Source organism: Oryctolagus cuniculus, chromosome 2 (genome assembly GCF_964237555.1).
Source record: "Oryctolagus cuniculus chromosome 2, mOryCun1.1, whole genome shotgun sequence".
NCBI lineage: Eukaryota > Metazoa > Chordata > Mammalia > Lagomorpha > Leporidae > Oryctolagus > Oryctolagus cuniculus.
In genome coordinates this window covers 129,623,784-129,650,763 of record NC_091433.1, presented here as the reverse complement: position 1 = coordinate 129,650,763, position 26,980 = coordinate 129,623,784, and the positions used below count along the sequence as shown (strand labels likewise).

At 50.5% G+C, this 26,980-nt stretch overlaps 2 protein-coding genes across 3 annotated transcripts in view; one reads left to right on the top strand and one right to left on the bottom strand.

The window, feature by feature from the left end:
* The first annotated feature begins 199 nt into the window (after window positions 1–199).
* Window positions 200–21,861, top strand: CCT7 (chaperonin containing TCP1 subunit 7). 2 transcript variants are annotated; one of them, XM_070067900.1, is made up of 13 exons: window positions 200–668; window positions 828–1,016; window positions 7,760–7,913; window positions 8,615–8,721; window positions 10,684–10,809; window positions 12,260–12,312; window positions 12,674–12,845; window positions 17,910–18,074; window positions 19,108–19,296; window positions 19,896–19,993; window positions 20,332–20,464; window positions 20,860–21,066; window positions 21,485–21,849. In XM_070067900.1, exons 2-13 carry the CDS (start codon window positions 1,011–1,013, stop codon window positions 21,704–21,706), a joined length of 1,632 nt encoding a protein of 543 aa, XP_069924001.1. In that variant the 5' UTR covers window positions 200–668; window positions 828–1,010; the 3' UTR covers window positions 21,707–21,849.
* Window positions 21,500–26,980, bottom strand: part of FBXO41 (F-box protein 41) — a 28,964-nt gene continuing 23,483 nt past the window's right edge. The window contains 1 exon segment of the mRNA XM_070069516.1: window positions 21,500–26,980. Coding sequence (XP_069925617.1) covers window positions 26,918–26,980 — 63 coding nt within the window. The 3' untranslated portion in view covers window positions 21,500–26,917.

Below are 26,980 nucleotides of genomic sequence, written 5' to 3'. Positions count from 1 at the left end.
ATGGGTGATTGGCTCTGACAGCTGCTCATCTAGCCACACTTTCCGTCTCTGCTCCTTAGCCCACTTCCTATTGGCTGAGAGAAGTGGGGCTGAGGGCTCATTGGTGTAAACTCTTAATAGCTACTGCCGGCTTCCACCCTAGGCCCGCCCCAGCGTTTCCCAGTTTATATTTGTATCCAGCGGTGGGCGGGAGCGAGGGCGGGCGGACGTGGAAGCACTCGGAAGCGGAGGTGGGAACCCCGCATGACTCGCTTGAGCCGCCGTCAGCTCTCCCGGTGTCGGGCCGGATCCTCCCCGAGGCCGCCTCGCTCAAAGACGATTTGCCTGCTATCAGGCTGTGCTTTTCTCCTTCCCGCCTTCTCGTCGGGCGCCCCGGTGGTCCTCTGCCCACTGTCGAAAGGCACTGGGGCCACGACTCTGCACCCCAACCACGAGGAGCCTCTGGCTAGTGCGCAGCCAGATATCGGCCATGGGGGCCAGGTTCCCAGGCCCGCTGCGCTCCCCTGTCCGCTTGTGACTAACACCTTTGTTAGCCGCCAGCTCCACGTCCCTCGCGTGTAAAGTAGGCACAATCATGGTACACACGCATTGAGAGTTGTGAGGCGTAAAGGAGCTCACTCCCGGAGATTCATTAATGCCGTGGTCTGGCTTTCGGGGACTGAATGAAGGTTAGTAGGTGCTCTGGGCCGAGAAAGGACCGCCTCCCCTTCCCTCCTGCCCCGCCCCGCCCCGCTCAACGAGAGACGCGAGACTGAAACCCTCGACCCCCGTGATCAGCCACGCCCCTCGCTAGAGCGCCCCCTTAGCTCCAGTGTCTGCCTTTCTAGGCACAGCGACTCGGTGGTAGCGAACCATAGAGTGGCGGAAGTGGCCTGCTCGCTTCCTCTCCCGGCCCAACGACCTGGCGAAGCTTCTGGGAAGTTCTCTAGCGCGAGGCATTGTGGGGTTGCTGGGCGGCCCGCACACAGAGAAGAGAGGAGGAGTAGCGGGCTACTGAATAAGCTTCCAAGATGATGGTGAGTGGCGTCTCGCGCATCCGTCGGCATCTGCTGCCATCTGGCTGGTATCTGGGGCGTCCGGCCAGGGATCCGCTCCGTAGGACCCTTTCCCGCCTCCGGCCGCTGTCCTCGCCCCGATCTGTAGGCTTGGGCGACCCCAGCCCATCGCGGCCTGCCTTCTCCTGGGCACGGAACAGGAGCCGTTAGCCAAGGCTGTGTGGGGCTGCAGGCTGTGATCGGGCCGTCTGGGGACTACAAGTCCCAGGGTGCTGTGGGGCCACGAACCCACGTAGGGGACCCCTTTTTCGGCTCCCCGGTCCCCCACAGTCGGGTCCTGTGGGCAAATCGAGTGCAGGCCGAGTGTGCTTAGGCGGTCGGCGTCCGGCTTGGAAAGCGCGGGACGTAAAGACGCGTGTTTCCTACAACCGGCATGGCCGAACCCACGGTTTCAGTCGGCCCGCATGCTTGGAAACAGACTTCTCCACTCGTACTTTAATTCGTGCACTCAGTTATTAAACAAACGCATGTTTCGTGCTTGCTGAATGTGGTTGGGCATCCACAGGGTAGGTGGGTACAGCGCTTAGAGGTGGGAGGACCCGGCCTCTGACTGGCGACATTAGACAGGCTTCTATGGTTGGTTCATTAGCGCTAGGTCCTGTTTCCTAGAAGTGTGTGTGTGTGTGTGTGAGAGAGAGAGAGAGAGAGAGAGATGTGTTGGGAGTCTCAGAGGTTCCTCAAGGGCTCACTTTAGCTTGCAACCCCACCTCCACCCCGCCCCTTTTCTCCTCAGTTGCTGACACCTTCCGTGGATCCCAAGAGCGCATGTTTCCTGGGTTGCTGCTCAGTAAGGCTAGCTGCTGCTGCTGCTGCTTCTGCTGCCTTTTTTTTTTTTTTTTTAAAAGATTCATTTATTTATTTGAAAGGCAGAGGTAGAAAAAGGTCTTCCATCTGATGGCTCACTCCCCAGATGGCCGCAATGGCAGGAGCTATGCTGATCCAAAGCCAGGAGCCAGGAGCTTCTTCCAGGTCTCCCACGTGGGTGCAGGGTCCCAAGGACTTGGGCCATCTTCTACTGCTATCCCAGGCCATATCAGGGAGCTGGATCAGAAGTGGAGCAGCCGGGACTTGAACCAGCGCCCATATAGGATGTCGGCACTGCAGGCTGTGGCTTTACCTGCTATGCCACAGTGCCGGCCTGAGGGCTAGCTTCTAAAGGGATATTTATCCTAAGATGTGCACTTGGCAATTCACGTATTCGTTCTGGCCCATCAGTCCTGCTCCTGCTGCTTCTCGCTGTCTTGGCAGGTGTCAGACTGGTACCTGCAAAGTGTTCTTTAGTTACCAAGTGCCCTGTGAGTCCACCTCCTATCTAAGGTAGAAAGAACTTGCATTCTTTCCTCTTCATGCATCTAGCACTACTGCTCTTTTTCCAGTCCATCTTCAACTTTAGCTATTCTTTTCTAAAACTTTTTAAATTTTTATTGAAAGGCAGAGATCTTCATCTGCTGGCTCACTCCCTGAATGCTTGCAGTAGCCAGGAAAGAGCCAAGTAGAAGCTGGAAACTGGGAACTCCGTCCAGGTCTCCCATGTGGGTGGCAGGGACCCAGATACTTCAGCTGTCACCTGCTGCATGCATCCCAGAGCGTGCATTCACAGGAAGCTGGAGTCAGAAACCAAACTGGACCTTGACCTCAGGCACTCCAGCCTGTATCGGGTGTGAGCATCCCAAGCAGTGTCTTTACTGCCTTTCCTGTTTAAAAAAAAATGTTTTTGAACGAGAGCTCCCATCCATTGATTCACTCCCCAAATTCCCAGAAGCCTGGAACTCAATCCAGCTCTCCCATCAGGGTGACAGGGACCCAGTTAGTTGAGTCATCACCACTACATTTTAGGGTCTACATCAGCAGGAAGTTGTAGCTAAGAGGTGGGTATCTAACCCAGGCACTCGCAACTTTGCCTATTCATGAAGAAGCTAGTCTTCTGTGCACAGGTGCCATAGAATAGCAGTTGAGAGTGTAGGCTGTGGAGGCACACTGAATGCCTGGGCTCATCACTCAACTCTTGTCACATAGCTGTGTGACTGTTAATTTCTGATCCTCGGTCACAGGGGATAGTGGTGTTTTTGTTATGGGATTCAGTGAATACATGTAAAGTGTCTAGCATGTAGTAAGTGCTCAGCAAACGTTAGCTTTTATTCTGCTAGGCAGTGCTTGCTTGCTTTTCTCCCTGTAATATACCCTCCAGCCAGGGCTCCCATAAGAGCTTTAGTTGGCATTAAAAGAACTTGGGGTCAGAACAAAGGTTCTTCTTTGCTGTGATAAAACCCTGCACCAAGGGGCTCTGGACCACTGCACTTGGGTTTTCCCTGGATGTATCCTTGCACTGTTCGACTCTTTCCCTACTGTATTTCTCACGTTTTGGAATGTGAACCTTCTATTGCCAAGAGTCTTCCTTACTGCACCAGATTGGCCTTTGCTATTCTGGAGCTGTCTGTGTTGCAAAGAGAGGTGAAAGGGCCCTGAAAGCTCATTCCTGTGATTTGGGTTTAGAGCGTACACCCTTCCCTCGGCGGTGGTTAGCCCCGTGCGCCTTGCACGTACAGACCCTGCTGGTGTTTTATGACATCGGCCTTAAAAGGCTTTATAAAGGTTTCTGAGGAAGATAAAGAAGATGATCATTAAACTGAAGTTTCGAAGCCTTCCCTGGTATCTTTGGTCAGATTTCCAGACTCTACCATTTATTTCCTGGAGGAATAAAAGTGAGTAAAGTTGAAAGTAGCTTAGGGACAGAAGCTGGGATTTCCATAGCAGTGCTTGCTGCTTAATTTTTAATTTTATTCCCAATGTTTTATTCTTTTTAGATTTATTTATTTATTAGAGAGAGAGAGAGGTCCTCCGTCCACTGGTTCACTCCCCAAATGGCCGCAACAGCCAGAGCTGGGCCGATCTGAAGCCAGGAGCTTCTTCTGGGTCTCCTACATGGGTGCAGGGGCCCAAGGACTTGGACCATCTTATGTTTTACCAGGCCATAGCAGGGAGCTGGGTTGGAAGTGGAGCAGCTGGGACTATGGGATGCCAGCACCGCAGGCAGAGGCTTTACCTGCTGTGCCACAGCGCTGGCCCCTACATTTTTCTCTTATTGAAGGTACCAGAGACTGGGCCAACTGAGTAGCCTGAAAGAACTCTGAGAGTAAAGAGAAGCTATTTCTTGATGTCAGACCTGGGATACTTCAAGAAAAAGTGGGATTTTCCCTCCAGCCCATGCCTGACCCCTGATATAGGAGGTTATCTGATAAGCATTCTTTTTGTTGTTGTTTATTTGAGAAGCATAGGGACAGGGAGGTCCTATCTGCTTTGCTGCCCAAATACCCACAACACCTGGGCCAGGGTTGAAGCCAGGAGTACAATCCAGGGCTCCCACATGGTGGCAGAACCCAATTATTTGGGCCATTGTTGCCGCTTTCCAGAGTCTGCATTGGCAGGAAGCGGGAGTCAGAAACCAGAGCTGTGAATTGATCCCATGCGCTCTACCTTGGCATGTGGGTATCTTAATTGCTAGGCTAAATACCCACCCCTGAAAGGAATCCTTTTATATATATGATTTATTTATGATATATGTGATTTATTTACTGATTTGAAATTCAGAATTACAGAGAGAGAGGTAGAGACAGATCTTCCATCCACTGTTTCACTGCCCAAATGGCTACAATGGCCAGAGCTGTGCCAAGCCAAACCCAGGAGCTTCCTCTGGGTCTCCCACGTGGGTGCAGGGATCTAAGGACTTGGCCGTCCTTTGCTGCTTTCCCAGGTGCATTAGCAGGGAGCTGGATTGGAAGTAGAGCAGCCAGGACTCAAACCAGTGTCCATATGGGATTCCAGCGCTGCCGATGCTAGCTGAACTCACTGTACCACAATGCTGCCCAGGAATTTAAAAAAAAAAAAAATTTTTTTTTTTTTTGACGGGCAGAGTGGACAGTGAGAGAGAGAGACAGAGAGAAAGGTCTTCCTTTTGCCGTTGGTTTACCCCCCAGTGGCCACTGCGGCTGGCGCGCCGCGCTGATCCGAAGCCAGGAGCCAGGTGCTGGTCTCCCATGTGGGTGCAGGACCCAAGGACTTGGGCCATCCTCCACTGCACTCCCTGGCCACAGCAGAGAGCTGGACTGGAAGAGGAGCAACCGGGACAGAATCCAGCGCCCCGACCGGGACTAGAACCCGGTGTGTCGGCACTGCAGGTGGAGGATTAGCCTAGTGAGCCGCAGTGCCCACCCCGGAATTGTTTTTTTAAAAAAAGCAGGAGAGGGACTGGCACTGTGGTGTAGCAGGGAAAACTGCTGCCTGCAGTGCTGGTTCAAGTCCCTGCTGCTCCACTTCCAATCCAATTCTCTGTTATGGCCTAGGAAAGCAGTAGAAGATGGCCCAAGTACTTGGGCCCCTGCACCTGGTGGGAGATCCGGAAGAAGCCCCTGGCTCCTAGCTTCAGATTGGCACAGCTCTGGCCATTGAGGCCAACTGTGGAGTGAACTAGCAGATGGAAGACATTTCTTTTCTGCCTCTCTGTCTCTGCCTTTCAAATAAATAAATAAATCTTTAAAAAAAAAAAAAGGGCAGGAGAAAGAAAACAACCTAAAATGAACAAGTTTTGTGTGATTATTAGATGAGCAACCTTTTTTTTAAAAAAGATTTATTCATTTATTTGAAAGTCAGTTACACAGAGAGGAGAGGCAGAGAGAGAGAGAGAGAGATCTTCCATCCGATGGTTCACTCCCCAATTGGCTGCAACGGCCAGAGCTGCACCAATCCGATGCCAGGAGCTTCTTCCAGGTCTCCCTCGTGGGTGCAGGGGCCCAAGGACGTGGGCCATCTTCTTCTGCTTTCCCAGGCCATAGCAGAGAGCTGGATTGGAGGTGGAGCAGCCGGGTCTTGAACTGGTGCTCATATGGGATGCCGGTGCTTCAGGCCAGAGCATTAACCTGCTGTGCCTCAGCGCCAGCCCCAGTCGAGCATTATTTTTTAAAAAAGGTAGTGAGGCATGTATTAAATTATCCCCACTTTCTTATTAGCTTGTTGGCATCTTTCCAGCTCCTTGTTATACACTTACATATTGTATTTTGCCCCTTACCCATCTCAGCAGTGGCTTTTGTTTTAGTGTAAACCACAGTGTGCTATTTCTTTGCTAAAAGCTCTTCCCGAGCTTCCCCTTCTCTGTAGCAGTCCTTGGCATTGTTTGTCTGCAAGTGTGTTTGTGGTCTGACTGCTAGCTGGTTGCCCTTCAGCTTCAGTTCAGGTCTCCTCTTGCTCACTACCCTCCAGCTATCCTGTTAGAGGAGTTGAGCTTTTTAAGACCTTGCCCAGGGAATGTGGAGTCAGCCCCATGGGTCACCGGACTGTTTCTGGTAGGGATTCTCCTTTCTAGGCTGTGCCACCCTTGTACTTTCCCGTGCCTTCCCTGCTCCAGACACCTGAGGGAACCCCAGGGCTGAATTAGGGCAGCGGCTTTGAAACATGCCCTGCTGCATTCTCTCTATGACACACAAATGTGGAAACTCTGAGGAGACTAGATGTGGCTTAGGAGCTGGTCCCTGAAGGCTCGGGTTTGGGTGCATTGTTAAGCTGCCTAAGCAGGCTGTGTAACGTGAGCAGTGGCCCTGCCTTCCTGGAGTCTCTAAAGCGGGTCTGCAGGTGAAGCCCTTACGGAGACGCTGACTGTTCTGGGGTTCTGAGGAACGGTGTGAAGTGGACACAGCTTTCTGTCTGGTATCTGATAAGAAGTTAGTCACAGAAGCTTTAGGGAGCCAGCTGAGAGGTGGGAAATGTTGCCAGGCTAATCAGATGTGTTGTGATTTTGTGAGGCAGGACAAAGGTGCTGTTTGTTTCTCTGCGCATTTTCCTGCACTCCAGCTGAACGGCACTGACAAAGCTGCCCACCTGGGCATCTCCAGACAATACCGCAAGTTGTTGGCATTGTGTGTTTTGCACGAGTGCCTGCTCTGCTCCTGTGAGATTGAGCTGTAACACAGACAAGTGGATTTTCTCCCGGGGAGTGAATATGGAGCAGCAATACTTCCTCCTGTGTTGTGACCTAATTCCTCAGCACAGGGAATAAGGTCAGAAGTTGGAAAGGCCATGCTTGTTCATCTGGGCATTGGAGAACATACGATTTGTTCTTTTAGACTAGATCAGTGATTTCGACACCATGGTCCCACCTGGCACTCTTGCAGAATATGCTATAGTCTTGGCAGTCTCCCTGGAGGTAGTGGCTGCTTGGGAAATAGATGTGGTGGACAATGTTGGGATTGTGGTCTTTTTTTTTTTTTTTTTTTTTTTTTCTTAATTTTGAAAGGCAGAGAGACACAGACACAGGGCAATCTTCCATCAGTGGTTTACTCCCTAAATGCCTACAACAGTTGGGGCTGGGCCAAGCTGCAGCCAGGAGCCCAGAACCCAGTCTGAGTCTCCCACATGGCTGGCAGAGACCCAGGTACTTGAGCCATCACCTGCTGCCTCTCAGGGTGGATGTTAACAGGGAGTTGGATCAGAAGCAGAGGAGCGGGACTCAAACCCAGGCACTGTGATAAGGAACGTGGGTATCCCAAGGTGGGTGGGGGTGGGGTCTTCACTGTGCCAAACACCTGTTCCAGCAATGTGGTTTCAAAAAGGCCTCCAGATCATTTTGTTATGGGGGAGCTGGCAGCATCTTCCCTCTGTCTTTTCGAGTTTCGTTGTAATAGATGATTAAAAGCAGTTAATTGTCCTTTCTTTAGCCAACACCAGTTATCCTGTTGAAAGAGGGGACTGACAGCTCTCAAGGCATTCCCCAGCTTGTGAGTAACATTAGTGCCTGCCAGGTGATTGCTGAGGCTGTACGAACCACGCTGGGCCCTCGTGGCATGGACAAACTTATCGTAGATGGCCGAGGTAAGTCTACTGGGACTTCAGGCGTGTTTGCAGGAGAGAAGGCTGCTGGGAAGCGTTTGGACTAGTTGCTTTCAGAAATCTCATTGCTTTCAGGATCTCTGAAGGATTGCTCACTCTGAGGTAGTTCCATTTCTTTCTTTCTTTCTTTCTTTTTTTTTTTTTTTTTTATTTCTTTGTAAGGCAGAGTTACAGAGAGGCTAGAGAGAGGTCTTCCATCCACTAGTTCACTCCCCAAATGGCTATAGCATCTGGAGCTGGGCCGATCTGAAGCCAAGGGCCAGAAACTTCTGGGTCTCCCATGTGGGTACTGGGGCCCAAACACTTGGGCCACCTTCCACTGCCCTTCTAGGCCACAACAGAGAGCTGGATCAAAAGTGGAGCGGCCAGGACTCTAACTGGTACCCAAAGGACTTGAACTGGTGCCCACATGGGAATGCCAGCACTGCAGGTGGTGGCTGTATCCACTATGACACAGCGCCAGCCCCATGCTAGTTTCTGTTCAAAGAAAATCAGGAGTCTGTTGTCTTCAGAAGCCTGGGAGCACTTTGTGCACAGGGCTAACTGTCAGAGATCAGATTGGTCTCCTGCATCATGCCCACCACAATCCCTTTGTTCATCACAGTAAAGTATATGTGAACTCTTAAGTCGAAATAAAAGAACTTTAGAAAGAGACTTTAAATGTTTGTGTTCTTTCTTTTAAGGCAAAGCTACAATTTCCAACGATGGGGCCACAATCCTGAAACTCCTTGATGTCGTCCATCCTGCAGCAAAGACTTTAGTGGACATCGCAAAATCCCAGGATGCTGAGGTAGGAAAATTGGCTGGGGAAGTCTTGAAATGGAGGTTGAGAAAGAAAAAAAGAAAAAAAAAAAAAAAAGAAAACAACAACAACAACAAAAGAATAAAAAAAAAAAAGAAAAAAAATGGAGATTGAGACACACATCTCTCTCTCAAAAAAAATTTTATCTGAAACTATAATTGTGCAGGTAATATATACTTATAAAAAAATATTTGGAATTGGGCCGGTGCCGCGGCTCACTAGGCTAATCCTCCACCTAGCGGCGCCGGCACACCGGGTTCTAGTCCCGGTCGGGGCGCCGGATTCTGTCCCGGTTGCCCCTCTTCCAGGCCAGCTCTCTGCTGTGGCCAGGGAGTGCAGTGGAGGATGGCCCAGGTGCTTGGGCCCTGCACCCCATGGGAGACCAGGAAAAGCACCTGGTTCCTGGCTCCTGCCATCGGATCAGCGCGGTGCGCCGGCCGCAGCGCGCCGGCTGCGGCGGCCACTGGAGGGTGAACCAACAGCAAAGGAAGACCTTTCTCTCTGTCTCGCTCTCTCACTGTCCACTCTGCCTGTCAAAAAAAAAATAATAATAATAATAAAATAAAAAAATTAAAAAAAATTTGGAATTGATAGGTTTTTTCCTTTTTTTTTTTTTTTTTTTTTTTTTAATTTGAGAGGTAGAGTTACAGACAGTGAGAAGGAGAGACGGAGAGAAAGGTCTTCCTTCCGTTGGTTCACTCCGCAAATGGCCGCTACAGTCGGAGCTATGCTGATCCGAAGCCAGGAGCCAGGTGCCTATTCCTGGTCTCCCACGCGGGTGCAGGGTCCCAAGCACTTAGCCATCTTCCACTGCTTTCCCACGCCACAGCAGAGAGCTATATTGGAAGAGAAGCAGCCGGGACTAGAAGCGGTGCCCATATGGGATGCCGGTGCCACAGCACTGGCCCCGATTTGGTACTGTCTTTAGTGAGGGGATCGTACCCTTCTGAGTAGATATCTGGCAGTTTAAACCCCTCTCTTTTTTTCCCTTTGAGAATTTTTACTCTATGAGAAGTTAAAAAACACGGTTAAAACTATGTTCCTTCCAAATGTGAAGTTAGCCAGTTTTCGTAAAAGCTTTTGTTCTTTTTCTCCTTCATTAAAAAAAAAAATCCCTTCATAGAAAAGTACCATCTGAAAAAGATTAGCAGACTAGTAATCTACTTATTCCAAGTAGTTTTGAAATAATAAAGCACTTTGGCCCGCACTGAGAGGCTTAGGCTGAGAATTCCCTCTGTTGAAGTGCAGACTTTTTTTGTGCTACATAAACAGTATTTATTTTCTTACACTTTGGTTATTTGTGGCTTGTAAGCATTGTACTGTAAGCCTAATTAGGACTGTCTTATTCATCTCAATGTCTTGTACTCTTGTACTTAATAAATTAAGTTTTCAGTTAACCTGTGTATTCGATGTCGTATCCTGAGAAATTTGGTTGTCAAAATCAGCTCTCTCTGGAAAATGGGGCTGTCTGGGGAATTCTTCTGTGCCCCAGGATCATTTGACAAGAGGAATATCTTTAACTACCATCACTTACTTTCTTTCTTTCTTTCTTTCTTTCTTTCTTTCTTTCTTTCTTTTTTAAGATTTATTTATTTATTTGAACATCAGAGTTACGTGGCGGGGGGGGGAGGGGGGTGTTCCATCCACTGGTTCACTCCCCAGTTGGCTGCAACGGCCAGAGCTGTGCTGATCCGAAGCCAGCAGCCAGGAGCTTCTTCTAGAACTCCCATGTGGGTTCAGGGGCCCAAGGACTTGGGCCATACTCTACTCTTTTCCCAGACCGTTAGCAGGGAGCTGGATTGGAAGTGGAGCACCTGAGACTCGAACTAGCGCCCACATGGGATTCCAGCACTGCAGGTCGTGGCTTTACCTGCTGTGCCACAGCGCCTGCCCCTTTTTTTCTGTGACAAAACCTATGCTTCCAGAAAACACTTAGTTCCTGTCTTCCAGGTTGGTGATGGAACCACCTCAGTGACCCTGCTGGCTGCAGAGTTCCTGAAGCAGGTGAAACCGTATGTGGAGGAAGGGCTGCACCCCCAGATCATCATCCGTGCTTTCCGCACAGCCACCCAGTTGGTATGAGAGTATTCTTTAATTTTGCCTTGTGCCTGGCACCTCCTCATCACTTGTATTGAAGATGATACCTTTACTGGGGTGTGGAGGGACTGGGACACAGGCTCCTTGGGCATTTCCCGACTTCTAGGAATCTCCATTTACCATTCAGTAGCTGTTTGATAAAATATATTAATTTCTTTAGTCCTCAAGTTAAAGGGTCAGCTTAGTAGACTGTGATGTACATATAAGCTCTTAGTAGAGAGCACTGTTTTTTTTCCATTTTTCGATTAAAAAGAAATTTACTTGAGAGGCAGAGAGCAGGAGCTCCCACCTGCTAGTTCCCTCACCAATGCCCACAATGTGCAGGAGGACATGGGGTATGAAGCTAGGAGCCAGGAACACATCCCAGGTCTCCCACATGGATGGCAAGAACCCGACTACTTGAGCCATTAATGTTACATCTCAGAGTCTGCATTAGTAGGAATTTAGAGTCAGAAGCAAGAGGTAGGTATTGAGCCCAGGCATTCCAGGGTGGGGTAACGGCCTCCTAACTGGCAGCTTAACCCCTGGGCCAAATGCTTGCCTCATAAGAGCTTTTTTTTTTTTTTTTTTCTAAAGACCATCACTACACATCTAAAGGCCTACCTATTTTTTTTTTTAAGGTTTATTTTATTTATTTGAAAGAGTTACAGAGAAGAGAGGTCTTTCATCTGCTGGTTCACTACCCAGATTATTGCAATAGCCATGGCTGAGCCAGTCCGAAGCCAGGAGCCAGGAGCTTCTTCCGGGTCTCCCCTGCGGGTGCAGGGGCCCAAAGACTTGGGCCATCTTCCACTGCTTCCCCTAGCCTTGGCAGAAAGCTAGATTGGAAGTGGAGCAGCTGGATCTGGAACCAGTGCCCATATGGGATGCCTGCACTGCAGGCGGCGGCTTTACCTGCTATGCCACAGCACCGGCCCCTACCTTCATTTTTTAACTTGGAGCAAGTCACTTAATTGCTCTAAGCTTTTTCTCTTTTTTGCTATTTCAAGTAGTAACATTAAAATGAGATCATAGTTGAAGTGTTCTGTGGAAAAAAAGTTTATATTACTATGTGTATTATATATAACTAATACATTAAGTGCTGGAAGTTATCTCCAGTGTTTGTAGAAAGCTAGGAAATTTGACCTGATCTTGTGTCACATCTTGTTTCCCACTCATTTGTTGTAATGTGCTACCATCAGGCGCAGAGCTAATCCTGGAAGCACCCTGACGACTCTTCAGAACTGTATACCTGCTCTACATTTCTAATTGTGGGACTTTGCTAAACTATTATAGTTCTAAATTTTTCTAGGCAGCTGCTACAAGACCCATTTTGTTTGAGCTGTAGAATGGACGTGTGTAAGATTTGGGACTAACAGATTAGGGAGAATGAGATTTTTCACCTGTTTTTATTAGCATGAGAGCCTCACTCAACTTCTGTTCTTGGCAGGCAGTTAACAAGATCAAAGAGATTGCTGTGACTGTGAAGAAGCAAGATAAAGTGTAAGTTCCCAGTGGGCTTTGTCAGAAACTTGATTTCTTGTGATCAGCCTGGATGCAGCAGCCTGTTGCTGTCCTTATGTGGGCCTGAGGCTATTTGGCTCTCGTCACACCTTTGGCTTTGCCCCATGTCACACAGCACAAAAGAGGCAGTGAACCGTAGTTTAAAAGCTGTCTGTCATATGTGAGGTCTTTGACTGCAGTCTCCATCTGTCACTAGTAATATGCCCTGAAGATACAAAAGATCAAGTTGGAGAGGGCTGAATTCAGAGGCTGGAAGGGACCCACCTCCCTGTTGCAATAGAATCAGGTAAGAGGAAGTTGCTTTTTGAGGCCTGATGCAGTTTTCACTGCTGTGTTGCAGGGAGCAGAGGAAGCTGCTGGAGAAGTGTGCCATGACAGCGCTGAGCTCCAAGCTCATCTCCCAGCAGAAAGCCTTCTTTGCTAAGATGGTGGTTGATGCAGTGATGATGCTTGATGACTTGTTGCAGCTTAAAATGATTGGAATCAAGAAGGTCCAAGGTGGAGCCCTAGAGGTAAGCCTGCCGCAGCCTCCTCAGACAGCTCCTTGCTTTCATACCAGGCCCTTCGATAGTGTCATCATATGGGAGGAGGGCACACGGTGTATGTAGAGAGAGAACGCATACTGGACAGGAAGCCAGTCTTGGGCTGAACTTCCCTTACTGCCACTACAGGCTGTTACTATAGATACCTTTGGTAACTGCTGTGGATCTTTATTTGCCTGTCGGCAGAATAGAAAGTTGGATGGGTTGAATTTTTTAAAAATTTATTTATTATTTGAAAGGCAGAGTTACAGAGAGGCAGAGAGAAAGAGGTCTTCCATCCACTGGTTCACTCCCGAGATGGCTGCAACGGCCAGAGCTGTACCGATCTAAAGCCAGGATCCAGGAGCTTCTTCCATGTCTCCCACTCGGGTGCAGGGGCCCAATGACTTGGGCCATCTTCTGATGCTTTCCTTGGCCATAACAGAGAGCTGGTTCAGAAGTGGAGCAGCAGGGAATCGAACCAGTGCCCATATGGGATGCTGGCACTGCAGGCGGCAGCTTTACCCAATAGGTCACAGTGCTGGCCCCTGGTTGATTCTTAAATTCTGAGATTCTCTGTATTAATGTGTGTGTGTGTTGGAGGGTAGGGCTAGCTCAAAATTCTCTAAACTCTACTAGATCCTAGGGGTACTTTTCAGTCTGTCCTCAATCCTGAGCAATAGATGGTCATGTTGTCCTTTCTTTTATTCATGTATCTTGAGTAGATGATACATAGTTTAAACTAAACAGGCCTAAAATAAGGAGGCCCATCTACCACCCCAGCCCCGTATGCAGGCATTATTTTTAAAATTAAATAATTTATTTGAAAGAGGAGTTGGAGAGAGAGGTATCTTTCATCTACTAATTCAATCTCCAAGTGTCAGCAACAGCCATGGCTGGGCCAGACCAAAGCCAGGAGCCAGAAACTCCATTCAGGTTTCCCACATGGATGGTGGGGCCCCATCTACTTGGGCGATCTTCCTCTGCCTTCCCAGGTTTATTAGCAGGAAGCTGCATGGGAAGTGGAATAACAAGGACTCGAATCCCAGTGCTCTTATATGGGTAACTGGCATTCCCATGTGAGATGCTGGTGTGCCATGATGCCCTCCCCTGTAGCCACTATTATCAGTTTCTAGGTATTCCTCCAGAATTCGTGCATATATAAGCATGCATGTAAATATTATTTAAACAAATGATCACTAATAATACATAATGTTTTGCTTTTGTCCATTTAAAAACATGTTTCAAAAATTTGTCATATTTAACATGTATAGCTCTCTTTTAAGATTCACTTATTTATTTGAAAGGCAGAGGTACAGAGAGAGAAAAAGTGAGAGATATCTTCCATCTCCTGGTTTACTCCCCAAAGGGCTGAAACAGCCAGAGCTGAGCTGATCAAGATCCAAGGGCTTCTTCTGGGTCTCCCACATGGGTGCAGGGGCCCAGGGACTTGGGCCATGTTCTACTACTTGCCCAGGTGCATTAGCAGGGAGCTGGATCAGAAGTGGAACAGCCAGGACTTGAACTGGTGCCTGTATGGGATGCCGGCACTGCAGGTGGCAGCTTTACCCGCTACGCCACAGTGCTGACACTGGAACTGAAATTTTTAAATTGTAATTTGCATAGCAGCTTGTGGTTTGTGGCTGCTGTATAAGGACACCATGGCTGTAACACATTCTTTTGACACAGGATTGTCTGTCTAGAGATGTTCTTTGTTTGTTTGTTTGTTTGTTTTTTGACAGGCAGAGTGGACAGTGAGAGAGAGAGACAGAGAGAAAGGTCTTCCTTTACCGTTGGTTCACTCTCCAATGGCTGCTGCAGCCAGTGCGCTGCGGCTGGCGCACCGTGCTGATCCGAAGCCAGGAGCCAGGTGCTTCTCCTGGTCTCTCATCCGCATGGCCCAAGCACTTGGGCCATCCTCCACTGCACTCCCGGGCCACAACAGAGAGCTGGACTGGAAGAGGGGCAACCGGGACTAGAACCCGGTGTGCCGGTGCCGCAGGTGGAAGATTAGCCTATTGAGCTGCGGCGCCGGCCTAGAGATGTTCTTTTTTTTTTTTTTAAAGTTTACTCTTTTTTTTTTTTTTTTTTTTTTTTTTTTTTTTTTTTTTTTTTTTTGACAGGCAGAGTGGACAGTGAGAGAGAGACAGAGAGACAGAGAGAAAGGTCTTCCTTTGCCGTTGGTTCACCCTCCAATGGCCGCCGCGGCCGGCGTGCTGCGGCCGGCGCACCGCGCTGATCCGATGGCAGGAGCCAGGATCCAGGTGCTTTTCCTGGTCTCCCATGGGGTGCAGGGCCCAAGCACCTGGGCCATCCTCCACTGCACTCCCTGGCCACAGCAGAGGGCTGGCCTGGAAGAGGGGCAACCGGGACAGAATCCAGCACCCCGACCGGGACTAGAACCCGGTGTGCCAGCGCCGCTAGGTGGAGGATTAGCCTAGTGAGCCGCGGCGCCGGCCTAGAGATGTTCTTTGATACTAGTGTTTCTGCACTACTTTTGACCTTTCCCATCTCTGCTTTGCTCTACTTTCTTTGCTCTGTCTCACTGACCTCAACCTGAAGGGATTTATAAGGCAAATCCATGCATGAAATGTTATAGACTGGCCCTTCACATCTGGGCTTTCCTACTTCCATAAACCCTTGAGATTGGATTGGCATCCACCAACCCAGAATCAAAACTAATAATCTTATCTGGAGAGAAAGCCAGAGATTCTAATACATGCTTGTGTTTTCCCCAGTCTGTCCCAGTTCACTAAGTGAATATAAAATTCTTAACATAAAACCTGACCCAGAAGCCAATAAACAGTAATGATGATTATTTACTTATTCTCAGGATTAACAGAGAACTTCCTGGTCTGTATCTTTAGTCTTCCCTGAGCCTCTTGTTCCTGTATCTAATTGCTATTGAACTCTCTCTGTTGTCCTCTACATGTATGCTGTGTTCTGTATTCCTTCTCACAGTTAGTATCACCTCTGTTTATGCAGTCACTCAAACCAGTAATCTAGGGTCTTCCTTGAAAACTGACTCCCTACAACTTGCTTTATTTTGATTGTTTTTGTTTTTTAAGATTTTTATTTGTTTATTTATTTGAGAGGTAAAGTCACAGACAGGTCCTCCATCTGTTGATTCACCCCGCAGTGGCCAGAGCTAGTCCAGTCTGAAGCCGGGAGCTTCCTCTGGGTCTCCCATGTGGGTGCAGAGGCCCAAGCACCTGGGCTCTTTTTACTTTACTGCTTTCCCTAGCCATCAGCAGAGAGCTGAATGGGAAGAGTAGCTGGGACATGAACTGGAGCCCATATGGGATGCTGATGCTGCAGGCAGAGGCTCAGCCCACCGTGCCACAGTGCCAGCCCTTCTCCACAACTTGTTAATCACCTGTTGTGCTGTACCTAGTTACTAATTTACTTAATCTGCATGCTTCCCCTAAACCCATTCTACTTCAGTTGCAGGGTGAAGTTCCCCACTTGACTCCTGCATAAAGCTTTCTGGGGTCACATTGCCTACAGGACAGGAGCCCGACCTTAACTGTGCCTATCAAATCCTTCTAAACTGGCCTTCCCCTCTTTCTCTCTCCAGACTCCTCACTGGTTGGTCCCTGCCCTCTACTTCATATTCTAGCTGCTTCGAATAGCTTTTCATTCTCTGACTCCATAACACTGCCCTCTACCTCTTGGAACACTCCTTTCTTACTTTTTCTGTTTGACTGATTTCTGCATCCATCAGGATTCAGCTTAGGCATTACCCCCTTGGGCTGTGGATTTGAGTGATGCAGGAATTGGGGACAGAGGGTACTTCAGAAAGTTCATGGAAATTAGAATATGGCCAGTGCCATGGCTCAACAGGCTAATCCTCTGCCTCCGGTTCTAGTTCCGGTCAAGGCGCCGGATTCTGTCCCAGTTGCCCCTCTTCCAGTCCAGCTCTCTGCTGTGGCCCGGGAGTGCAGTGGAGGATGGCCCAAGTGCTTGGGCCCTGCACCCGCTTGGGAGACCAGGAGAAGCACCTGGCTCCTGGTTTCAGATCAGCGTGGTGCGCTGGCTGCAGTGGCCATTGCGGGGTGAACCAACGGAAAAAGGAAGACCTTTCTCTCTCTCTCACTGTCCACTCTGCCTGTTAAAAAAAAAGTCGAAAGTAGAATAAAAATATAAATATATTTTGGTGCCAAATATTTTGAGATCCACAAGTTCATGGAAATGGGTATTATGAAAAACTATGGATTTCAAAATTTTTTTTGCTCCAAAATAAACTTAATCTTTTACTTCTGTTTTTCTGTGACTAGGCTACAGTATTATTTTTGTCAGTAGACTACAGTATTACAGATTAGCACTGACAGAAGGCCCACAGTTACTGAACAGGTTAACCTTTTTTGTGGAGTTGAGGGGTGATTACTTATAAAGAGCTGAGATTTGAACCTAAGCCTTAGTGAGTGCAGCATGCTTTCCTTTGTGCCCTGCTGTTAAATCCTGCTTCTGTTGTGGAACTGGAAGAAGGCTCTGCCTTGAGGGATTGAGAGATGAGCCATGATGATAATGGCGCTGGGCGTTTCTGGTTCTTACCTAAACTTCTTGGCTGTATCTTCTAGAACGAGGCAGAGGCCAGGCTATAGCACACGTGGTGTGGGGTGTGTGTCGGGGGCACAGGTCGGGGTACATGAGGATGTGTGTGCGAGAAGGAAATTTGAGAGTTGGGATTGGGGGCGGGGGGAAGCCTTGGACAGCTCTGCCTTACTCATAAACCCCTGGCTACAGTGTTGTCCATTGGCAAGTGCTTTAGAGGCCAGTCTTAGAGCTCAGACAGGCCTTGACCCAATCTGTGTCTGAACCACATGATTTGCTCTGATTAAAGGAACAACTAAAATATGTTTTGTGTTTATTTTTTTTAAAAAAGTGATTTGCCCCAAATTTTGTAGTAATGGAAAGACTGAGCAGTGAAATAAAGACCTGGTTTATTCTTTCATGTTCGTGGGAGTGGTCGAGCACTAGCCCAGCAAAGTATAACTTGGTGTTCTTTTATGCCATTGAAGTATTTGTTTTTTTGTTTGTTTGTTTTTTAAACAGGAGTCTCAGCTGGTAGCTGGTGTTGCGTTCAAGAAGACTTTCTCTTACGCTGGGTTTGAAATGCAACCCAAAAAGTACAATAATCCTATGATTGCCCTTTTAAATGTTGAGCTTGAGCTGAAGGCTGAGAAAGATAATGCTGAAATCAGAGTCCACACAGTTGAGGTAAGCCCCACTTGCTGGCGGAGGCATGGAAATGGGCAGTTTTCTGGGCCAGAGCCTTGGGTCTTTGTAGCTGTCTTGGGCCCAGCTCTGCTTCTAAGGCTCCTATGGGTCCCTTTCTCTTGCCTCCCTAAATATTGATGTTCAGATACCAGGCCCACATCTTTCCCTGCTCTGTACTCTCCCTGAGGGAATTGTTAGGGAAGGTCTGAAATGCTCTGCTGTGTCCCTGGGGTTGGCAGGGGTCCTGCAGCTACACAGCCTGCTGAGTATTTTGGTTCTCCTCATTTAAGCAGGTACAGACTCCTTCCCATTCTAGACCGGATCTCATGCTGCATCTTGGCCCCTGTTACTGATCTTTTTTTTTTTTTTTTTTTTTTTTTGAAGATTTCGTTTATTTAGTTAAAAGATAGAGTTACAGAGAGAGAGGTTCACTCCCTAAATGGCCAGAGCTGGGCCAATCTGAAGCCAGGAGCCAGGAGCTTCTTCCTGGTCTCCCACATAGTACAGGGGCCCAAGCAGTTGGGCCATCTTCTACTGCTTTCCCAGGCCATTCATTAGCAGAGAGCTGGATCAGAAGAGGAACAGCCAGGACACAAAACTGGTGCCCATATGGGATGCTGGCACCCCAGGCTAAGCTGGCCCCTGTCACTGATACTAACAAAGTTGCCTCTGGAGGTAGCAGTATCACACAGGACAGGATGGCTTTTAGGGGGTGAAGTGGTTTTGTTATTGGGAACTCCATTGGTGCTGCATTTCAGAAGAGGCGGAACTGTTTCTCACAGGTTGCCAGTGTCAGCTCTGGTGTAGCTTCTAGCCCCAAGATTATTTTCTGCTTTGGTGTTTGTAAGGTTGAGGCAGTTCCTAAGTCACCTTATTTGGGTCTCTGTTTACTTGGATTGAGGAGTGGCAGTTGTGTTTGTCCTGCTAATTTCCAGATACATCAGCATGTCTGTCTTTGAGGTATGTGTTTTAGGCCACCTTAGGTGTCACCTTCTATCCCAGTGTGTCCTTACTCTTCTCTGGGTCTCTTCAGGATTATCAAGCGATTGTTGATGCTGAGTGGAACATTCTCTATGACAAGTTAGAGAAGATCTACCATTCGGGAGCCAAAGTCATCTTGTCCAAACTGCCCATTGGGGACGTGGCCACCCAGTACTTTGCTGACAGGGACATGTTCTGTGCCGGCCGAGTGCCTGAGGAGGATCTGAAGAGGACGATGATGGTAACCAGATTTTCTCAGGCTGCTTGTTGGCCTGCGTGGCCCTGGGGAGTGGAGTGTGCTGTCATATTGGTGTGTGAATCCAGCCCCCTCTCCTCAGCCCTGTCTTTCTGCCAGGAAGCACTCCATTGCTGATGTGTTTGTGTGTGCTCGGTAACACAGACTGCTTAAAGGTGGTCTGGCCCCGGCAAGTCGGGCAGGGAAGCTGGCTGTCATGCTGTCATCAGCTCTACAAGCTCAAGCAGTGATGTGTCCAGCCAGATTCTTCCCTTTTTTTTAAAGTCTAAGCTGCTGCCCTGAGTTCCCTTGCTGGGCCCCAGAGCACCCTTGTTTAGGGCAGGGAATGTAGGCTGCAGTGAAACCAGTAACTTCTTTTAACTGGGCTTGTTTGTCCTTTAAGGGTTTAGCCTATGTTTTCTACTTTTTCAGAGATGGGTAAGGGCCAGCTGGAGGTCAGGGGACAGGGTGGGCTATCCGGTGCAGTGGGCTTGGCACCACAGCAGTCCAGCACGGGAACTGCTTCTGAGACGAGGAGGTTGAAGCTGACTGTGGCTTCGTTGTGAGCCTTTCCTGCTGGTGGTCATGCCTGCCTTGTTCCCCAGGCCTGTGGTGGCTCCATCCAGACCAGTGTGAATGCTCTGTCACCAGACGTGTTGGGCCGCTGCCAGGTGTTTGAAGAGACCCAGATTGGAGGCGAGAGGTGAGTGCGTCTGGCCTTCTGCCAGCTTTGGGGTGTGGTGTACTGCTTGTATGTTGTTTTTTGAGGCCTCACCTTTTGGAGCGTGGAGAGCTCAGACTCATACAGTGTTCAGGGAGGGAAGATCTTGTTGAGTCAGAAGTCTGACTCTGCAATTGTTCATGCCCCAGTAATACAGCCCCAGAGCTTCACAAGAAAATGTTGTTAGGGTTGGGGTTGGACAGCCTGCATGGTGAACACAAGAATTGCTACCAAGTATTGAGGGGGCTTGGCGGTGAGAACAGGTATGGCAGGATGGCTGCAGAAAGGAATTCATGTGTATAATTTGATCCTGGGTACAGATATAATTTCTTCACTGGCTGCCCCAAGGCCAAGACTTGCACCTTCATCCTCCGAGGTGGTGCTGAGCAGTTTATGGAGGAGACGGAGCGGTCCCTGCATGATGCCATCATGATTGTCAGGAGGGCCATTAAGGTACTGGGATGGTGGCCTCCTGCCTGTGCCACCTACTCACCCTCCCTCACTAATCTGACCCTGGATTTGTGTGGTAATTGCTTCTTTGTATAATCTGCCCTCCCTGGAATGTTGGGTCCTGGTGTGTCCCACAAATGACAGTCTCAAGTATGGCCTGCTGCCTTAAAGGCTAAGACTTGTCAGCACACTGTGGAGCTGTTGTCAGCCATTGTGGAGATTGTGCTGGTGTCTACAAGGCACACATGACCTTGACGGTCAGAAACCATAAAGTTCACTCTGTTGAACTTGAGGCCATGACTAGGGGCTTTGGGTTAGGGGAGGGAGTGAGGAAGCACCCTATGCTGGAGCATGGACTGGGGACCTGCTTGATCTGAGAGGTGGTCTGGTCTTTGCAGAACGATTCAGTAGTGGCTGGTGGCGGGGCCATTGAGATGGAGCTTTCCAAGTACCTGCGAGATTACTCAAGGACTATTCCAGGAAAACAGCAGCTGTTGATTGGGGCGTATGCCAAGGCCTTGGAGATCATCCCACGTCAGCTGTGTGACAACGCTGGTTTCGATGCCACAAACATCCTCAACAAGCTGCGGGCTCGGCATGCCCAGGTGGGTCCTTCTTGAGGTCCACGGGTTGGGTTGGATGGGGCTGGATTGTGAGTGTGTGTTGTGCGCGCCGAGCCAAGTGATGGGCTGGAACGAAGCCCAGCACCAACCGGGTGACTGCCTCTGGAGGCAGAGGAGGCCTCTGTGCCAGGACTGGAAACAGCAGCTTGCCTGGAGGAGGGCCCAGAGCTCTTGCACGATCAGCATGGCCAGGGTTAGAAGGCAGTGACTGGCAGGAGCAAGGGCGGGAAGAGGTGCCACTTCCAGGTTCCTGTGGTGAAGCCGTGGGACGATGCCCTGTCCGGGGAAGCTCGTCCAGTTCAGGTTGCAGGGATTGGATTCTTGATGCCCTGAGTCTTTAGGAAGGCGCACCAGAAGTTGGAGCAGCTCTGCATCACTTCCGTTTGTGCTGCTGTTTCAGGGCGGCATGTGGTACGGGGTGGACATCAACAACGAGGACATTGCCGACAACTTTGAGGCCTTTGTGTGGGAGCCGGCGATGGTGCGCATCAACGCCTTGACGGCAGCCTCGGAGGCGGCATGCCTTATCGTGTCTGTAGATGAAACCATCAAGAACCCCCGCTCGACTGTGGATGCACCGCCAGCAGCAGGCCGTGGCCGAGGCCGTGGCCGTCCCCATTGAGGGGCACCCTGTCCATCATATGGCTGCTTACAGGGTCCATTTGCTGTCCCCGCCTTGGTTAGTTGCTGTTACAAGGAAGGGATAGTAATTGGCCCAACTTCTCCCTGGATGGTATTTAAATAAAAGTTAACACTTAGAGTTAACTTTGTAAGTTATTTGTGCAAGTTATTTTGTGTAAGTTATTTTTGTAAGTTATTTTGCTTTGCAATGACTTGCTTGCTCAAAAGCTAAAAACAAAAAAAAACAAAAAAGACAATTATCTTCTATCTGCTTCAGGGGCTCCTGTCTGGAATTTCACAATTTCATCACGGTTGCCCTGGAAATAGCAACATTTGGAGTTGCTGATCTTCTCTAATTGTCCCATATATCCCTGGCCTGGCCAGGGCAGGGCTCCTCTGGCTTGAGTAGCAGTGTTCCAGCACCTTGTCTGTGCCTGCTACCTCTGTATTGTGCGTGCTTAGTCAAGAGCTTGAGGACTCTAGGAGGGATATTGGGGGAATGTCACATCCTCTGTACTCTGGCGACCTGTTGCATCTACTGAGAAGGGGGAGAAAAGGGCATCCAGCTAGTCTTTCCTGTCCAGCCACCAGAGATTGAGGGTTTCCCTCCTTTCTCTTGACCTGCAGAAGTTTTGAGCAGCACTGAGAAACGGATTCCAGAGAGCTCTGGTAGTCCCTTCCCTTGACCCAGTCTCGATAGCTGACCTGCATTAGCTGTAGTTGTTGCAACTAGAGAGGAACGATTACCACCTTGAACCACTGAAGCTTGTGCTGCCTGAAACTAGGAAGTTTTTTCGTTCTCATGAGCCTGGTTATGCGTGGTTAGTTGGACTGGGAAGCAGAATGGGGCAGTGGGTAGGTCCAGGCCTTGAAGTCTCGCATCCTTCCTAATGTGGTTTTAAAAGTAGACTATCAGAGGCTTAACTGTTTCACTTGCGGAACACTTATTCTGTTTGCCTTGTGTTTGTTAAGAGTACGTTGGGAGTCTGCACACGTGTTCTTTTTGTTTTCAAATATTTCAAGACCATAGTAATCAAATCGGCAGGGCAAGCCCATTTTATAGCAAAGTCAAGACCAGGCCATGATAGAAACTTGGACAAAGCCTGATTGGCTGTCCAGAGCTCAGCTGCTCCACTGAGACTGGGTTTGCCCTTGAAGATGATCTCTTCCAGTTGATGAGCCAGCAACAACATATCCTAAGGCCTTTGTGTGCAGGCACTGAAAGCAGGGCTAAGCTGTGGCAGGAGCAGTCGTCTGGATGGCTTTCCTCCTCCAGTGTCTGCCATCCTGAGGCAAGTCTTAGTTCTTCGTTCAGCCCACTGACGCTGGAGGGTTATCTACTCCCTGCCTGCCCCTGCACACTCCAGCTGCAGAGAGGCTGAGGTGACACACTGACAAGTAGGGCTAAATGTTTACTTCCCTGGGACAGATAGACCAGTTTCACCATCTTTTATTGGATACAGAGTCATAAATTCTCTGATGCCCATGTGAGTCCTTTTAAATACATACACTCGGGTACATTCAGCAAGGGGCATCGTGGGGTGACATGGAGCAAAGTGCTGGGATGGCGATGCCTGGGTTGAGCAGAGAAGTGGGGCCAGGGAAGGCCCCCTGGGGGCTCGAGGTACAGGCACCACTTCAGAAACAAAAGTAAAACCAAAAATTGCTCCCCACCCCTCTGCCTGGTGTGCTTGGGGTTGGGGGGAGCTACCTCACAGATCAGGCTTGCTGCAGCCTGACTGCTGGCAAGGCAGGGCCCAGGGGCCAGTTGTGGAGGTCTCCACCAGCAGTGCCCACCAGAACAGAACCTCCTGGCGCCAGTCACAAGGCAAGCCTGGGTCACTCCTGCCAGGGCACAGCTGAGGCTGGGGGAGCCCAAGGCTCAGCCTCCCTGGGCCCATCCTGGCTGAGACAGGAGGCTTGGCCTTGTGGGGAGCCTGCCTGATTGTCAGGGCAGTCTTGGGACTGGCTGAGGTCCCAAGGGGTTAGGGAGGGAATTTGCCTTTGTTGGCCCTGGTATCCTGATCTTCACCCAATCCTAAACCTTCTCGGGCAAGGGCTGCAGATGAACACGCTTGTCCAGGAATAAATACACACAATACACAGCAATATATACAGAAATGCAGGCCTGCAGCAGGGTCGGGTGAGAAAGCATGGCCACCAGGGTAGGGAAGCGCCAGGGCTGACAGACTCGACGATGACAGCTTTGGACAGATCCCATTGGCTTCAGTAACTCCTCTGGGCATTTGGGCCGCACACCCGCTCATCTCCTGTTTTCACTCCCAAGTTTGCCAGGAATGGGGGTCTTTGGCACCAGCAGTCACTCTGGGAAGGTCTCCTTCCACTTAGTGCCAGAGGGACCAGGGGGTGTAGGCGGCTCCCCACCTAGGACCTATCAGATTAGGGAGCAGGACTGGGGAGCAGGCAGAGCCCAAAGGCAAAGGACAGCCAGACCTTGCGCAGCAGCCCTTTTGCAGCAATTCCTGAGGGACTGGCTCAAACTCAGAGCAGCCTTGACCCTATAGTGGCTGTTCCTGGCCAGTGGGTATCATGGTTCTAGACAGCCCATTCTTTTTCCCAGCATGAAGTATCTTCATGCCCCACTGCTGCTGAGGGGAAGCAGCCTGAATAAAAAGTGGTCTGCAGCCAGACCGGTCAACCTTCCCCGAGGCGGGGTTGGGGGGGGGGCAGGCTGCTTGGCAGGAGGGCTGAAAAGGACACAGTGGCCACCACTGCCTCTACACAACGCAGGGGTCTCTGGAGCAGCACCTGCCTTGGTTTGCTATCCTAGGTGTCACCTCTTGTGTCTTCAGTAGGGAGGAGATACAGCATGGGCTCCCCTTGGGGCGAGGGCAGCATGGGGTGCTTCCAGGAAAGCCAGGCCCTATTCCCACTGCCCAGCCTCAGCTCCAGCAGCTCCAGCTGAGCAATCAAGAGCTCCCCACTCAGCAGCGGGGCCCACCAGGAGAGCTGGGAGGGGGGAGCCGGGTTGGGGGCTGCAAAGCTGCCCGTTCTCAGGGCATGTAGGAGTGCCAGGGTACACAAAGGCTGTCCCCCCAGTAGTGGCTGTGTGGTGGGAAGTGCTGTGAGTTGTCTGCATTGCCAAGGGCTGGGACTGTACAATGTGTACTCACACATCCTTCACACAGAGCAGGAAAATGGGGTGAAGGATCCCAGTGGGCTTCTGGGAAAACCCAGAGGTGGGACTTGTTAACCCTTCAGCTCCTACCACTGCTGGTGCACAAATGAACGAACCTGACTACTGTCAGTCCTCTTAGCACCACCGTACCTCACTGCCCACGGCACCCTGATTGCCTTTCCCGGGGCTGACGCCAGGCACCTCAGTGGGCACCACCCAGGGAGAAATTGCCTAGAGCCTTGTATTCAGGGATGGAGGCTTCCTAGGGCAACGAGTCTTTCCTTCAGGCGAGCTCACGCCAAGCAGAGCATCCCTTTGTGCTTTGTCCAGGAGACATGGAGGGCAGCACCTCTAGTCTTGGAGTCACAGGGAGCAGGGGCTCCAGGCCTATGGTTGGCAAGGCAGGATGGACATACACAGGGCATCCAGGCCCCGAGTGGACCTCCAACCCCCCTTCCAGGCCCCCAGAGGAGAGGAGAGTTGTGCTTCTTCCTATGACTCCTGGGGACAGGACCAGGGTAGCTAACAGCAAAGGCATCATGCATTGGACAAGGAGTTGCCAACAATACACCCTTGGTATTTCAGGTCTTCAGAGAGCAGGGACAGAAGCCACACAAGCCAGCAATGATGAAAAGAGCTGAGCCAGAGCTAGGGAGTGGAGCCTGCAGAGCAGGGTGCATTGCTGAGCCCAGCTCTGGAGGACTCTGCAGGGTAACCCAGGCCTTGATGTTGAAGCCAGATTGTGGCAGACAGCTGGGTCCCTGGAGAGGGCTGGGAAACAGGAGACCCCAGCCCCAGCCAGGCCGAGTCTGTTGGCTAGGACTGGGAGCTGGTTCTGTACAGGAGAAGGAAACCCAAGGGTAGTTTTAGGTTAAATGTTTGAACTTTCCAAATGAAGGTCGGCAGGACCTCCAGCCTCTGAGCCACTGCGCGAGTTCTGAGGGGAGAAACAGGGGGGACCTCAGTCTTTGGCGCCTTGGGGCCATGCTCTGGTCCTTTGGGGACTGTGCAAGGGCCCATAAAATCTCCCACTGGCCCCCAACAGCAGGCCTTGGCCCCATGAGGCTGGTAGGGATTGGGACAAGGGGAGCAGTCGATTGAGGTGCTGCTCCTTTCCCCTGGCTCCAGAGTTTCCGGTCCCCCAGACCAGATCAGCTGACCATAAACATGGAAGCAAGGCAGCTGCCATCCCCTGAGCCTCCTCCAGCCCCACCCAGCACAGCCTGGTGCCTCCAACAGCCTTGGGGACCCGAAGGCCATCAGATTCCTGACCACGCTCCTGGGTTAAAGGGAAACCCCTTGAAGACAGAAACTACTTCTCGCTGCTGACCAAGCTTCCCAGGGCCGGGACCTTGGCCCTGCAGAGGGTCCTTCAGGAATGAATGGTAGGTATAAAACATGCACCTTTTAGCTCTGGTGTGGCAGGGTATGTGGTGGATGGAAGGGGAATGGTCTTGCCTTTCTTAGAGCCATATATAAGTCTTCTCCCCTGGCCATCCAGCCTCCTGGGGAGGGACGTTCTCATCCTGGGGCCAAGTCCTTTCAGACTACCCCCTAGCACCCCCACCCCCCAGCTGTCAGCTGACCAGGTGCCTGGGCTCCCAGGCTTGCCTGTGTTACTCCCAGAGACGGGGACCCAGAGCCCCGGCAGGCTGTCTGTAGAGGGTGCCCGCAGAGGGCTGGGACGGGCTGGGGGAAGGAGAGCCCTCTGTGCCGAGTCGGAGCTGCCTTGTGGAGCCCCCCGACAAGGAGGCCGGGCCTTGGGAAGGAGGAGCCGCCGTGTGGTTATTGCAGATCCTCCGGGCGATGACACCAGGTGCTGGTGGTGACAGCTCCTCGCAGGCTGTGCCTAGAAGGCTGCTCCAGTTGGGGGCGGGGTGGGGGCGGAGGGCAGCTTCTGTCCGAGCCCCTGCCCTGGGGAGGCAGTATCCTGGATCTGTTGCTCTGCTGGTCCAGGAGGACAGGGATAACACCAGGCCTCTGAAGGTCTACTCAAAACCAAGGTCCCTCCAGAGGTTCAAAGAGAGTGCCCTGGGGTGGGGCTGGCAGGGGCCCTGCCGCCCCCTACACGGGTTAGCAGCCGCCTTCCACCTTGATGTGCAGGATCTTAGAGAAGCCGGGTCTCCGCCGCAGAGC